Source organism: Phacochoerus africanus, chromosome 14 (genome assembly GCF_016906955.1).
Source record: "Phacochoerus africanus isolate WHEZ1 chromosome 14, ROS_Pafr_v1, whole genome shotgun sequence".
Lineage (NCBI taxonomy): Eukaryota > Metazoa > Chordata > Mammalia > Artiodactyla > Suidae > Phacochoerus > Phacochoerus africanus.
Window position 1 is genome coordinate 15,585,947 of NC_062557.1, and position 14,343 is coordinate 15,600,289.

Consider the following 14,343-nt stretch of genomic DNA (forward strand, 5'->3'; position numbering starts at 1 on the left):
GTTGCCAGTGAGCTATGGTATAGGTTGCAGACACGATTCAGATCTAACATTGCTGTGGCTGTGGTGTAGGCCAGTGGCTACAGCTCTGATTAGACCCCTAGCCTGAGAACCTCCGCAGGCAGCGGGTGTGGCCCTAAAAAGATAAAAAAAAAAAAAAAATTCAGAAGACTGTATTTAAAACATAATAATAAATAAAACCAGAGAGAACCCTAGCTGTGACTGGGGCCTGTGGTGTCACCTTATCTCTTTTTTTTTGGCCGTGCCCTCAGCATGCAGAAGTTCCTGGGCCAGGGACTGAACCCACGCCACAGCTGTAACCAGAGCTATAGCAGTGATAACACTGGATCTTTAACCCACTGAACCATGAGGGACCTCCGTGTTGCCTTGTGTGGATCACTGAGGCTCCCGGGAGGAACATGGCCCCATCTGTCCTTGTTCTGAGAAGCCCTGGGAACAGAAACCACAGGAACAAAGCCATGGTTTTCAAGACACCCTTACATACTAAGCGAATGGGGAAGGCTGTCTCTTCTTTTAACGTCAAGGTCATAGCTCTACAGAGTAACCTCTAGTTAAACTTGTGATTTCTAAGGCTGAACGAAGGCACTGACGTGGAGGTAAAAATGAAAAAAAAAAAATTAATGGGCAATTTTCTACTGAAGATGATACACTTGAGGTCCTGGATGTGATGAACTGTTTCTGATCAAATGTTGAGCTAGAGAGAAAGTATTCCATCTTATAGGACCATCTTCCAGCTCTCCTGTTCTCAACCTTACCCTAGAAGTTTTTCTTTTGGGACAATCTTAATTTCTGGGAAGAGAGAGTATTTTTGAGAAGCAGATTATTTGTTCGGCAAAAAGGAAGCCAGTAGATTGGCAGCAGTTTCAGAGCTTTATCTCATTCTCACTAGCTGGCATGGCAGGAGACCCCTGTGGCTGCTCCTTCTGTGTCACATGAAGAACCTCGCTGCTGTCCCCGAGAACCTCTCCCACGTCCCCACTCTCCTCAGCACCTGGGAAACTCGCAGGGCATCACTGTGCCCTCTGAGACACCCAAGTCTATTTATCAGGGCTCTTTTCACCGTCGGGTTTTAGATGGATGACATGAAGGTCATTTTGCTAGAACCGAGAGCAGATCTCTTGCTACTGAGGCCGAAAGGTCACCTCTGTGCACCTGAGTTCTTTATCCCTTTATTCAGATGTTCCTGTTTGGCTTAGGTTATTTTTAACTCCTGAGGAACCATGGACAGGCTGGTGGATGTCAGAGGTTCCTGACATGATCCCGGCTATTCCCAGGATCTGAGTGAGGGTTCCTGGCCCAGGAGTATCTGCATGTCAAGAGAGCGGTGGCTGAGGGCATCAGAGACTGTATCTGCAAGGTAGGCAGGAAGGACCAAGGACTATCTGGTGGATAATAAAGGACAGGGGAGGGTTCCAAGACTCTCTCTGCGACAAGAAGAGACATGGCACGTTAGAATAAAAAGATGAGGAACAATGTGAAAAGTTTAAGATTAGCCTCAGAAATTAAACCTTGAAGTCCATGGTCCTGAGCCCTCTTTCCAGCCCTTCCTTGGATGACTAGGGGGTCTCCCAGAAAGGAAGGGAATGACTAAAATCTGTATCTAATTGCAACTGAAATTCTAGTGACCACTGCTCTCGCATTTTCCCAAAGACCAGAAAACTGACTTGGGGGCTGGGAGCAGGTTGAGGGGTTTCCAATCACTTTCAGTGGCAATTATGAACATTCAGAAAGCTACAGCGTGCCTGCAGGATTAACTTTTTGATAGTCTGAGATACAGATCGTTCTTAGACTTGTTTTCTTTCAAATTGCAAATGTCAGTGCTCTGTGAAGGACAACCAAGTTCCAAATGGGGCAGACAAGGATTTCAGGGGCCTGGTAAAAGCCAGTGCATGACAGGGACCGTCAGCTGCCAGGAGTGCAGGCAGGAGCTGGGATGCGAGGGACTTACGTTCATTTTCCTGCGACATCGAGAGAGGTTGAGGAGGAGAGACACCTTTAATTCCCGGAAGGTTTTCAAGTCCTCACCAAACCCTTCTCTAGGGAATTTCTTCAGGGCGTACTGGTAGCGCTGGGCGGCTTCCTTTACTTTACCTTTCTAATGGGAGAGATGGCAAATTTTACACAGTTGGTCTGCTGAACAGTGGAGGAAGTCTGTTCCCCTGCCCTTGCTCCCCGCCAGTTACCACTAAGGGGTAGCCCCCCCAGACGCCAGCCCTGAGGGTCACAGCAGGAGGGTCCTGTCTTCAGCGGGAAAGGCGCGGCCAAGCGGCTTCCCAAGACACAAGCCGGAGAAACAAAGCCTTGGTGAATGACAGGCCTGGGGCCCCAGCTTCCCAACTGGATTCCCAAGAGATTGACCTGGTTTGTTTCAAAGGAGCTTGTTCTTGACCTGATCTCCCTGGGACGCATATCATTTCCTTGTCCCAACCACTCCAAAGGGATTACTACTTCTTTAGGCCGGGCTTCTTCGGAAAACTCTTTTTGTCCCGCCTTGCCAGTCCTCTACAAGAGGCCATTCCCTTCCTCACAAAGGGTGTGGGAGCTAAAACAGTCTAGCTGTTGCCTCCTTAATCTCATGGAATAAAATAATACCAATGAGTCTTCCCTTGTTTTTAGAAAAGACCTGGGGTAGGGTGGTGGTAAGAAGAGACATTCAGAATTTGTGAGTCCATCTGATTAGGCAGGAGGGATTTTCCGAGATGAAGTAATAAATCTATGATCCACCTAGACCTGGTCTCTGGCTTCTAGGCAGGTCTCTAGTTCAGGGGCCTGGAACTTTTCTTACATTTTCCATCTGAAAATCTACAGGCTGAACCCAGAATGGTGCAGGAGGCATCTCCCATTCTGCTAACTCATCTCTACCCACTCCAATCCTGCCGTATCACTGGTTCCAACCAGGGACCTGATTATTTTCTCTTAGATCCTTTCACCAAGGGTAGACTTGGAGTCTTCCAAGGCAGGATTCTGAGTAGGATCAGGAGTAGCTCTGCTATTCTCATTAGAGGTTGGACTCCATGTCTTAGAATGCCAGACGTTATGTTAGGAGCGGGGTTTAGATTCTTGGCAGCAGCACCGCTCTCAAGCCCATACACAGGACCCAGAGAGTCCTTCTTTAGAGTCATGTGAAATCACGGTTGGGTCAGAGGTCAAGTTTCCCAGAGACTTAAAGTGTCCCAGGTTACTAGGACTCTCACTCAAAGGGTCCTCAGGGGGTACAGCTCTGCTCCCAGGAACCCCGTGCACTCCCTACACAAAGCGGAAATACTGTGCCTCACAGTCACTGCCTCGTCTCTGGGCCTGGGCGTGTCTCCGTGATGCCCACTGCCCAAAGCCGGGACAGATCTGTATTTATCTTTAGGAGAAAAAGGTTCAGCTGATCTTCACAAAGTGACATAATAATGCTGACATGGAAAGTTCTTAAGGGCTTTCCCACAGCCCACAGGAGTTTGTGTGTTTAGGGTCTGGGGCTCTCAGCTTGAACTGCGACTACAGGATGACGCCATATGTTCTTATGGTCATTCAGGGAGTGACTTCAAGTCAATCTTAGAACTGCTGTTTGTTTCCTTTTCATACTCAGGGATGCCAGTCTATTGTTACTACAGGCTTTTAAATCTCTCTATATGAAATTGAAAACCTAAGATCAAAGCCTCTTTACCATAGCCTGGAAACATCTATGCCATGTCATTTTTCTTCTACTTGACGCATGGTTTCCAGGCTCCAAGGAACAGAGTCCATATAGAATCTATGTAACTGCCCATTAGGTAAAACCAGGTCTCTGGGCTGGTCACCTGCAGGCTCATGTCAGCTACTCTTGCTCTCTTGCTGAGAAAGCAAAAACCTGGAATCCCCAACTTATGGGCCCAGCCCCATGGGCAGGCATTCCCCCTTCGCCTCTAGACCCAAGGGTGAGGTGCGTCAAGACTCTGGCAGACGCTATGTGTAGGAAACGGTCCGTGGCGATTCTGCGGAAGCACTGTTCCTGCCTCCCCTCACCTTGTAGAACATGTCCCCCTCTTCCATCAGCTTGCTCAGCAGGATGATCATGATGTCTGGTTTGGAGGTGGCCATCGCCCACGTGGCTGGACCTGTAGTGTACAGGATGCATGATGGGTAAAAAACTCATACAATGTAAGGGTGGTAGGAAGCTGGGTGAAAAAAACACCCTGGGGGGGTTTCTGCTGAGAGAACAACTTGCTCCACAACAATTTCCTCATCGTTTAGAGCTGGGAGTGTCTCAGTGACTCTCACTGCCAAGAAGCTGCGTTGGATCTGTATTCACCTTAAAATAAGAATATCTGAACTGTATGAGTGTGCACCATTGGAGGGCAGCAAAGCCTGAGTGTTGTATTTGGGCAGGCAAGAGCTTGGTCTGGGGTTATTTTAAATAAAGAAATTGGGAGAAAGGGTTGACATTAAATGTCACCGTAAGGTTTTAAAAATCCAAAGAGGGTAATTTACTTCCGAATCTGGGCCTCAAAACCCCCAGCTGTGTAGTTTCTGAATTTTTAAATATGTACTTTGCAGAAGGGAAACCAATGAAAGACTAAAGTCTCCCTTATTTGCAAGTATCAAAAAAAGGACTCCTGGGTTCACGCTGAACCAGGAGCACAGTTCCAATGTCACCGTTCCAGTGTGAAACAAGCCAACGTGACTGAGGACTATTTTACCCACAAAGGAAAAGAAAAGGTTAACTCAGATTAGTTTACAGATGCCTGAATTATTGACCAACTATGCTTTTCAGGGTTAGTTATCCAAAGCTCAAGTTATTCTCTACAACAGTCATTAAAAAAATCTTCTTTTAAGGTGAAGTAAATTAAAAGATTAGAGGTGGAGGGAACTCATGCAGGCTAAATCAAAGAGGAGAAGGCAAAGCTGACCAAGCCATCAGACCACGCCTGATGCTGACAGCGGTGAAATATACCTCGTGGGCGACTCGGTAACGTCTGACAACCTTCAAAGAAAGGAGAAAACAAAAAGTTGTAGGAGAGGAAAAAAAAAATGGATGAAGGTGAAAAAAAAAAAAAAAAAAGAAGGAAAAAGCAGCAGTGAGAAGGCAGGCAGCAAAAAAGCCAGCATATCAGCCAACCCCTGTCTACAGGTCTGGGATGGGGGAGCGGATGGGTCGGCAGCAGCAGGGACTCAGAGTCTGAAGCACATACAGAGCAAGGGAAAGCGGAGGCTCACGGCAGTGCAGGGGTCCAGGATGCTCGGGGCGGGGCTGCTACAGAGGCAGCAGCACTGAGACGTGCTTATAGTCAGAGCAGCCTCCTGGCTAAGGCTCCTAGGGGCATGGCAGGAAACCGTGATTTGGGGTAGTATAGACCATGGCTCAGATGGTGTTTTCTCTGGGCCAAGAGTCTGTTCACTTGGACGATAACTGGGCCGGGGCAGAGGGGAAACTATACACATTCACACCAAACACCCAGGGCGGCCAGACCACTGGACCAGTCTGGCCCCTGGGCACAGATGGCCAGCACCTTCTTCCTTGCTCCTACCTATCTTGGCTCCTTTCTTTAGAAGAGTGACAACCACAGAGGTGTTCCGGCAACCCACTGCCCTATCCAAAGGGCGCATTCCGCTGTAGTCGACATGCTCGATCATGGCCCCGTGATCCACCAGGAACTGGACCTAGGACACAGACCAAGAGAGCCTTAGCACAGGTGTCATGGCGGCTCAGCACGGCTCCACTCAGGGCTCTGGCTGCTGTGGGTTTGAACCAGGCTGGGCAGCCACATATTCCAGGCCATATCTATATTCTTGGTCTTTGTGAATGGTATTGTGAATATTTCTGTCCTGGAGCAAGGACAGATCTGGAGGCCTTATATCAGGAGTCACAAACCGAAGATAACACTGTGGATGGAGCACCTTCCCTCTTCTGACCGCCCTGAGGCTTGGTTAAAGGCACTCACCACCTCAGCATCACCGTAGAAAGCGGCCAGATCCAGTGGGGTGCGGCCATTCTTGTCAGCATGGTCTGTGGCAGCTCCGTTATCTACCAGAGAACGGACGACTGAGAGATGACCCTTCAAACAAGCCCAGCTGAGGGCTGTCAATCCTTCTTTGTCCATGAGAGCAATGGAGGCGCCTACAAGAGCAAGCAGAACACCAGGCTGAGCAAACATGAAAAACATGGAAATGCACAGCAGGAAGGAAAGCTGGTATTTAAGGTGTACATTCAGCCAAAGCACAGCTTTTGTTTCTGATATGTAAGTTACCCTTGATAAAACTGTTAAAAAAACCCTGATCCTACAAGCTGTCGATAGAAGAGAGTCTAGCTCTTTTACTGGGTGTCCTAGGTTCTGTACACTCTATCCCCAAGCTTACTTTTTTTTTTTAAATATAATTATTTTTATTTTGTTTCATTATAGCTGGTTTACAGTGTTCTGTCAATTTTCTACTGTACAGCATGGTGACGCAGTTACACATGTATAGATTCTTTTTTCTCACATTATCATGCTCCATCATAAGTGACTAGGGATAGTTCCCAGTGCTATACAGCAGGATCTCATTGCTTATCCATTCCAAAGGCAAGAGTCTGCATCTATTAACCCAAAGTTCCCAATCCATCCTGCTTCATCACCCTCCCCCCTGGCAACCACTAGTCTGTTCTCCAAGTTCATGATTTTCTTTTCTGTGGAAAGGTTCATTAGTGCCATATATTAGATTCCAAGATATGAGTGATATCATATGGTATTTGTCTTTCTGACGTACTTCACTTAGTATGAGAGTCTCTAGTTCCAGCCATGTTGCTGCAAATGGCAGTATTTCGGTTTTTTTTTTTTATGGCTGAGTAGTATTCCATTGTGTATATATACCACATCTTCCTAATCCAATCATCTGTTGATGGACATTTAGGTTGGTTTCCATGTCTTGGCTATTGTGAATAGTGCTTCAGTGAACATGAGGGTGCATGTGTCTTTTTCAAGGAAAGTTTTGTCTGGATACATGCCCAAGAGTGGGATTGCTGAGTCATATATGGCAATTCTATGTATAGTTTTCTAAGGTACCTCCAGAGTGGTTGTACTAGCTTACATTCCCACCAACAGTGCAGGAGGGTTCCCTTTTCTCCAGACCCCCTCCAGCATTTGTTATTTGTGGACTTACTAATGATGGCCGTTCTGACTGGTGTGAGGTGGTATCTCATGGTAGTTTTGATTTGCATTTCTCTAATACTCAGTGATGTTGAGCATTTTTTCATGTGCTTGTTGGCCATCTGTATATCTTCTTTGGAGAAATGTCTATTCAGGTCTTTTGCCTATTTTTCAATTGGGTTGTTGGATTTTTTTTTTTTTTTTTGCTTTTTAGGGCCGCACTTGCAGCATATGGAGGTTCCCAGGCTAGGGGTCCAATCGGAGCTACAGATGCCAGCCTACACCACAGCCACAGCAATGTGGGATCTGAGCTGCATCTTCGACCTACACCACAGCTCACGGCAACGCCAGATCCTTAACCCACTGAGGGAGGCCAGGGATCGAACCTACAACCTCATGGTTCCCAGTCAGATTCCGCTGCGTCACAACAGGAACTCCTGGGTTGTTGGCTTTTTTGCTGTCCCAAGCTTACTCTCTATCTTTGAGTTTCATTACTTCCCTGTGAGAATCCTCTACTTTGGCCAAAACGGATGTGCTCACTGCCTCTAGAATCTCCCACGAGTATTCCTGTCTCCTCACTTCCAGTGATGGTGCGCCCGCGTGTGGACACCTCTTTTTTTCCCCATGACTTGTCTCATGTCTACCTGTTCTCTAGGAACGATCGCAAACCTCCGACTCCACGATGCTTTACCCAGTTCACTGTGACTTCACCTCGAATCTGCTTAACATATGGCACCTTATTCTGTTATTAACCCATTTTAAAAAAATATATCTCACTTACATGTAATAAATTCTCAGTGAATATTTTCTGAACTCAGCTCAAGTCTTCAATTTATAACAGTGTAATCTCCTTGAGAGAGTCTCATAAAATAGGGAGCTCGGAATACGTTTATCCCTGACGACAGGGCACCAGGCCACGTTCTCCCCCCCTTAGAATGTGAGGGAAACAGACGCATGGGGAGAACCTGAACCCAGGCCAGAAAGGAACTAAGAGTGTAATTAACTAGTCAGCCTTTCACAACCCATCCCCACTCTCTTAGCCTATTTTATATTCTGCATCTTCTTCCCTTCAACATTTCTATTTTCGTCTGAAAGGAACAGCACACTTGACATACTGGTTTGTAATTAGTCTAAAATTCAATAAACATTCGGTTCTTAGCCTAGATGATAAGTGCTTAGATGGCAAAGATGCCGTCATTCCCTCGCTAGTTTTGAAGAGTACCTAAGACGATTTTTTTCCACACAGCTGGCATGTCATACTAACTAAATTAGAGATCAATTTGCTGCACACACAGTACACTTTCCAGGTTGCCTCCTCAGCTGGACAAGAGTCAGACATCAGATGAAGCTTAGAACCTGCCACAGCCAGGCTCTGGGGCTCCTCAGCAGTTATGTGGCCCATCATTTTCCATATCCTGTCAGAGAGGATGAAGGGCTGGAAGTTACCAGACCCCTAACCCTGATGAGATCCATCTATGTACTGGGTTATCTTCTCACAATGGTGTAGTTGGCAACTAAAACACTGCCTCTGACATGGAAAGAAGCTGAATATGGGACAGAATCTAAGGCGTTATCTCAGATGCACAATCTATAAATTCCCTGGACAGCATCTCCGGTGGTGGAAAAAGCAGGATAAGAAGGTTCTGGATGTATGTTACAGAGGAACTGATTTTACAAAGAAGAGGGAAGCTGGAATTTAGGAAATTAAAAGGAGATACATATGAATAAATCCATATATTTGATTTACTCCGAAATTCCAATGTGAAATCTTCTTTCTTTTCTTCTCCTGGGAGTTAATGGAATCACAGTTCTTTCAACCATCCATTTTAGAATTCTGGAGTGTTCTTTAACTCATCTAGCCTTTTTGTGTCTACATGTAATCAATCTTTATATCCAAAATCTTTTTTTGCACTTGGCCCTTCGGTTCTATGCTCACAGCTACTGCACCTGGATGAAGCATCACCTCTCATCTGTTCTATGATGATGGCTTCCTGTTGATCCCCCACTATAATCCCTTCATCAACTCTACTCTTCACGCTACTGCCAGAGTGATTTTTTTTTTTAAAGCATAACTCTGGCGTCGATTCCCTTTTTAAAAATCTTGAAAGGCTCCCTATTGCCTTGAGAGATGTCCAAACTCTTTTAATCTGTTCCTTTCCAATTTCTTTCGACATAACGTTTCCAATTTTATCTCCCAGAGGTCCTCGTGTATGTCACTGGACCACTAGCCTACTTCCCCAAATCCGATGTGCACTTTTCTTCCTCTCTGGCCTTTCATTAACATTACTTCCTCTTCCTGAACAGAGAACTTTTTTCCTATTCAAATTTCAAAGTCTGTCCTGTTCTAACTCAAATACCTTTATCAGAGCACTTAGGATTCTCTGCCCTTTAAAGTAGTTTCTTATCTATGTTTCGTTCCTTCCTTGCCAGATTATAGACCCTTTGAAGACAAAGATTATAATACAGTAGTTTAAAAAATCACTCACAGTTCCTAGCACAGTGTTTTGCAAATAATGTAGGCTAAATAACCATTTGTAGAATTTGTTGAATTAGTGAAAGTCTCCGATTTAAGTGTGGAAAAACAAAACAGAAGGCTGGAATGTCTGCAGTATAAGGAGACCAAATCTCTGGAATCTGTACCTGATGAGCTTGTACTGGCACCACAGACACTGTGCAGTTATCTCAAGCTTATCAGTGGCTGAAGGGGTCTTGCCTTTTCTAGCAGACTCGGCAGTTCTGGGGCATGTACGCCTGCCAGGTCTTATCCTGAGAATCTAGGCACAGCCCCTTTGCTCCCCCAGCCCCCTCTTCGCAGAGGTAAGGACAGAGATCATGAAACCAGGTTTCTTTGATGGCTTGTCCTGGGGGAAGCAAGAATCCCTTTGCTCACTGGGAGAACAGTTCTCTGATTCTGACCCAGTTTTGTGAGTCTGAAGTTGTGGAAACAAACCTTTGAACGAGAGAGAGCAAAAGATCCAATAAGTTTCCTACTGAGCTGCAGTTTGAAATCTTAGACGATACCTTGTCTTCTTCCTATCTCAACTGCCCTTCAGCTGCTCTGGCCTGGGCATGATTCTTTAGGAGCTTGGTTTTCTCAATGTGCATATGGTGGTGGATATTAATTATAGATGATCAAGCCAGTTTACCAACAGGGGAGAATAATTGGAATGGAGTCAAGGCTGGTCACAGCCACACTACCTTCCTCCTCGTCTTTTTTTGTTTGTTTTTTTAAGGGCCGCACCAGGCTTGGAGTGGAATTGGAGCTGCGGCTGCTGGCCTATGCCACAGACATAGCAATGCAGGATCTGAGCTGTGTCTGCGAACCACACCACAGCTCACAGCAACACTGGATCCCTAACCCACTAAGCAAGGCCAGGGACCAAACCTGAATCCTGATGGATGCGAGTCTGGTTCATTACAGCTGTGCCACAACAGGAACTTTCCACATAACCTTCTGCTTCATGTAAATGCTCAAGCTCCACTAGGTGGTACTACAGAGTCATCAAAAACTCGAGTTTTTTCTCCGAGAGAGGGCCACCATCACTCACCACTGTTCTGCACAAGTGACTGAGGTCTTAGCAATTGAAAAGAGCCTGGTATACTTTTTTTTTTTTTTTTTTAATGCACCTTCAGTATATGGAAGTTCCTAGGCTAGGGATCGAATTGGAGCTGCAGCTGCTGGCCAAAGCCACAGCCTTAGCAATGCCAGATCTGAGCTACATCTGTGACTTACACCGAAACCATGGCAATGCTGGATCCATAACCTGCTGAGCCATGACAGGAACTGGAATGCTTCTGCTAGTGTGACCACAGTCTTCTTTAACTTATTTCCCATTCGCCAGGGATATGTGAATACTGGTAACTGTCAAAAGGTATTCATTACAATAGGAGGATAACAATATCCTGATTCCTCACACAGAGGGTCCCACTGTCAACAATCATTTCAACCTTCATTTGCCCCCTTCAGACACAAGAAAACTATTAGTTGTTCAGGGTAACAAAAGAATTGAATAAAATCAAAATACAATCCCTGGAAGATGAACATTTATTGAATGAACATTAAAAAAACCAAAGTTTGGAGATTACTGATTTGAATTAAAGAGCTTAGATGATGTAAATTTGATTAGGATACCAAAAATCCCCTAAGCCATAAAGAAATAGAGAATGTCAGGAGTTCCCATCGTGGTGCAGCAGAAACGAATCCGACTACTGTCCATGAGGATGCAGGTTTGATCCCTGCCCTCACTCAGTGGGTTGTGGGATCCATAACTGTGGTCGCAGACTCGGCTGGGATCCCACATTGCTGTGGCTGTGGTGTAGGCTGGTAGCTGTAGCTCCAATTCGACCCTTAACCTGGAAATCTCCATATGCTGTGGGTGTGGCCCTAAAAAAAAAAAAAGAAAAAAAGAAATAGGGAATGTCAGAATTATAAGAGTTTCACTGTCTATGAGAACAGGGAAGACAGGCTTTCATTTTCTAACCAACTGGATTAACGATCTCCATTCTTTTTTTTTTTTGTCTTTTGTCTTTTTAGGGTCATATGGAAGTTCTCTGGTTAGGGGTCAAATCGGAGCTATAGCTGCTGGCCTACACCACAGCCACAGCAATGCAGGATCTGAGCCATGTCTGTGATCTACACCACAGCTCACGGCAACACCGGATCCTTAATCCACTGAGCGGGGCCAGGGATGGAACCTGCAACCTCATGATTCCTAGTCGGGTTTGGTAATCACTGCACCACGACGGGAACTCCACGATCTGCATCCTTAACACCTCTTGGAATCCATCACTGGAAATGATGAGTTCCTTGGGTTATCATGGGCAGGGGCCACTGAGCTCTGGCGTCCTGGGACTGACCTTGTGCAAGGAGGAAGTCCACAGTTCCTAGATGGCCTTCGGAAGCCGCCATCATCAGGGGAGTGCGGCCCTGCTTGTCCGCCATGTTGACGTCAGCTCCATGGGTGAGTAAAAGATCAACAATCTGCAAGTGCAGAGAAACAGGGACCCATCAGCCAGGAGGAGCTGCTGAGCAGACACTCGCACGCCGTCCCCCACACTGTGTGAACTCCGCAGAGCAGCGTCACCTCTAACGCAACTTTCTACTGCGAGAAGCCCCTCTAGTTCCTGCTAGTCTAGGACCAAGGGATTTGGTCTCTGACTCTCCTGGGAACAGCCAAGGGAGGAGAACTCACCTCTAAACTGACTCCGCCACGAAGTAAAAGAATGTAAGATAACAATGGACAAGATGTAGACCAAACAATCCCACAATGGAAATGCCAACACAAGTCACTCCCTATGTTAGTGCCATTTTACTGACCTCCGGGGGTTGCAAACCTGCCTGCAGTGAATACATAGGATGGAACAGAATAAAGCACCTCCGACAGCTCTTAGTGCTGTTTGGCTCCTAGGACTTTTTCTCTACTCAAATATTTTCAAAGATTATAAGCCATATGCTTTCTCCTCCATCCTAAGTGTATAAACAAGCATTTATCCAGAATCCAGACATCTGGGAAGATCACATAACTAGAATGTACATACTCCACACTTTGTTTCTGCAAGTCTGAGGCACCTGCAAGTAAGTGACTAGCAGGGATCTGTTGAGGTGTGTGCCTTCCAGAGAACCTGTGGACGCTGTGATGGGTGAGAAGGAAGTCACTACACAACCAGGCCCAAAGCGGCTAGACCACCGATACAATACAGATCATCATGATGATTTTGAATGTTAACTTTGTGACACATTCTCAATTAACCAGACTATTAATAACAGAGGCCCAGAATGACTGCTGGGTAACCCAGATTTGTGTTTTTTTTTTGTTTTTGCTCTCTGCTTCAGAAGTTCCCACCTAGAACTCACCCCTGCCTGGGGGACTGCGAGCAGCTTCCCTGCTTACCTGCCAGTGGCCCTGGCGCACAGTGCTGAACAGGGGTACTGCCCCTCGGCGGTTTGGCTGGGCCACTGCTGCCCCTTGTTCCAAGAGCAGACGACACACCTCCAGTTTGCCCCTTCCGGCAGCAGCTGTCAGGGCTAGGGGCAGAGAGCACAGAGTGAGGACAGGTCGTCTGGTCCTCTCCAGCCCTCTGTGCTAAGCATGGCAGCATGCCTGTGTTTGATTAATGTAATTGCTACTTTACCTCCAAGAATGGTGGTTTTGGCTACTTTTGCCTTGAAGGAAATTTTCAAAGAAAAATAATGAATAAAATCACATTTATAATATATGGAAACAATTATAATAAAAAATGCATTGAAAAATCACCCTTAATCAAACTTACTTGGGTTCATTTTTCCTACCCAGACTGTCTTCTCTGCTTTTGACCTACCTCTTTTTTGGTACCTTTCCTCATCTACAAACCTTTCACTGGTCTATGCATGGGTAAGAATGTAGAAAGATGGGTCTGTGCAGAGTAAGGCCTTTCTTAGAGGCAGCTAGGAACCATCTCTGGCCAACCTCTACTCCTGGACCCTTAAACTCAAAGAACCAAAGTCAGAGCTTTGGCGGCAGTTTTCATTCTTTTTCATTAGTTCTAGTACACGTGCAATCATTTTTATATGAGGGTCAGAACCGTTCAAGGTCATAGTCTTAAAGATGAGAGAAGACGTGTGACAAAGGCTCTTTTCTCCTGAATATAGAATAACAGAGTCATAGATAAAAGATAGCTAGCGTGAGTATAAGGGGCACACGCAGCAGGGAGAAACGGAAGTAAACATTCTTCTTTTTGTGCAACTAAAGAATGTTTACGATCCTTGGTACAGTGGAGAGTCTAAGAGTGCTTCTTTCCTCCTCTGAGCACAATTTCAGTAACAGGAAGAGGAATTGTTGATATACTTTCTACTAAATCCACATCTGAAAAAAAACATATGTCTCCTTTAACCAGGAATCTCAAACGCATAGGCTTAGTGTTTTAAATGGATGAGGGCAGGGAAGATGGAACAATAGTTAGAAGACGGCAAGAGTTATGTTTTTAAAGAAGTAGGATGGAAAACTGTTCTCACACAGACTTGAAAAGCTGATGTGGCAGTGAGCAGGTCCTTCCAATGACAAATCAGAAGAAGAGAATATTCGGCAGGTGCAGTTAAAATTTCAGTTTGCAAATGCTGGTAACTAATCAGGGAAGCAATTGAAATTCAAATCAAAGGGTCACTTGTAATTTTTTTTTTCATTTAAGTGCAAATGACGGCATTTTGTCTTTGGGCTCCGCCAAATTTATCCACAACTGACTCAGGCAAAACCAACAC

General features: G+C 45.7%; 1 protein-coding gene across 1 annotated transcript in view; it reads right to left on the reverse strand.

Annotated features, from left to right (window-relative positions):
• The window catches only part of TANC2 (tetratricopeptide repeat, ankyrin repeat and coiled-coil containing 2), a 361,658-nt gene that overhangs the window by 10,618 nt on the left and 336,697 nt on the right, over positions 1 to 14,343 (reverse strand). The window contains 6 exon segments of the mRNA XM_047758672.1: positions 1,967 to 2,113; positions 4,012 to 4,103; positions 5,514 to 5,646; positions 5,928 to 6,103; positions 11,967 to 12,090; positions 13,001 to 13,134. Coding sequence (XP_047614628.1) covers positions 1,967 to 2,113; positions 4,012 to 4,103; positions 5,514 to 5,646; positions 5,928 to 6,103; positions 11,967 to 12,090; positions 13,001 to 13,134 — 806 coding nt within the window.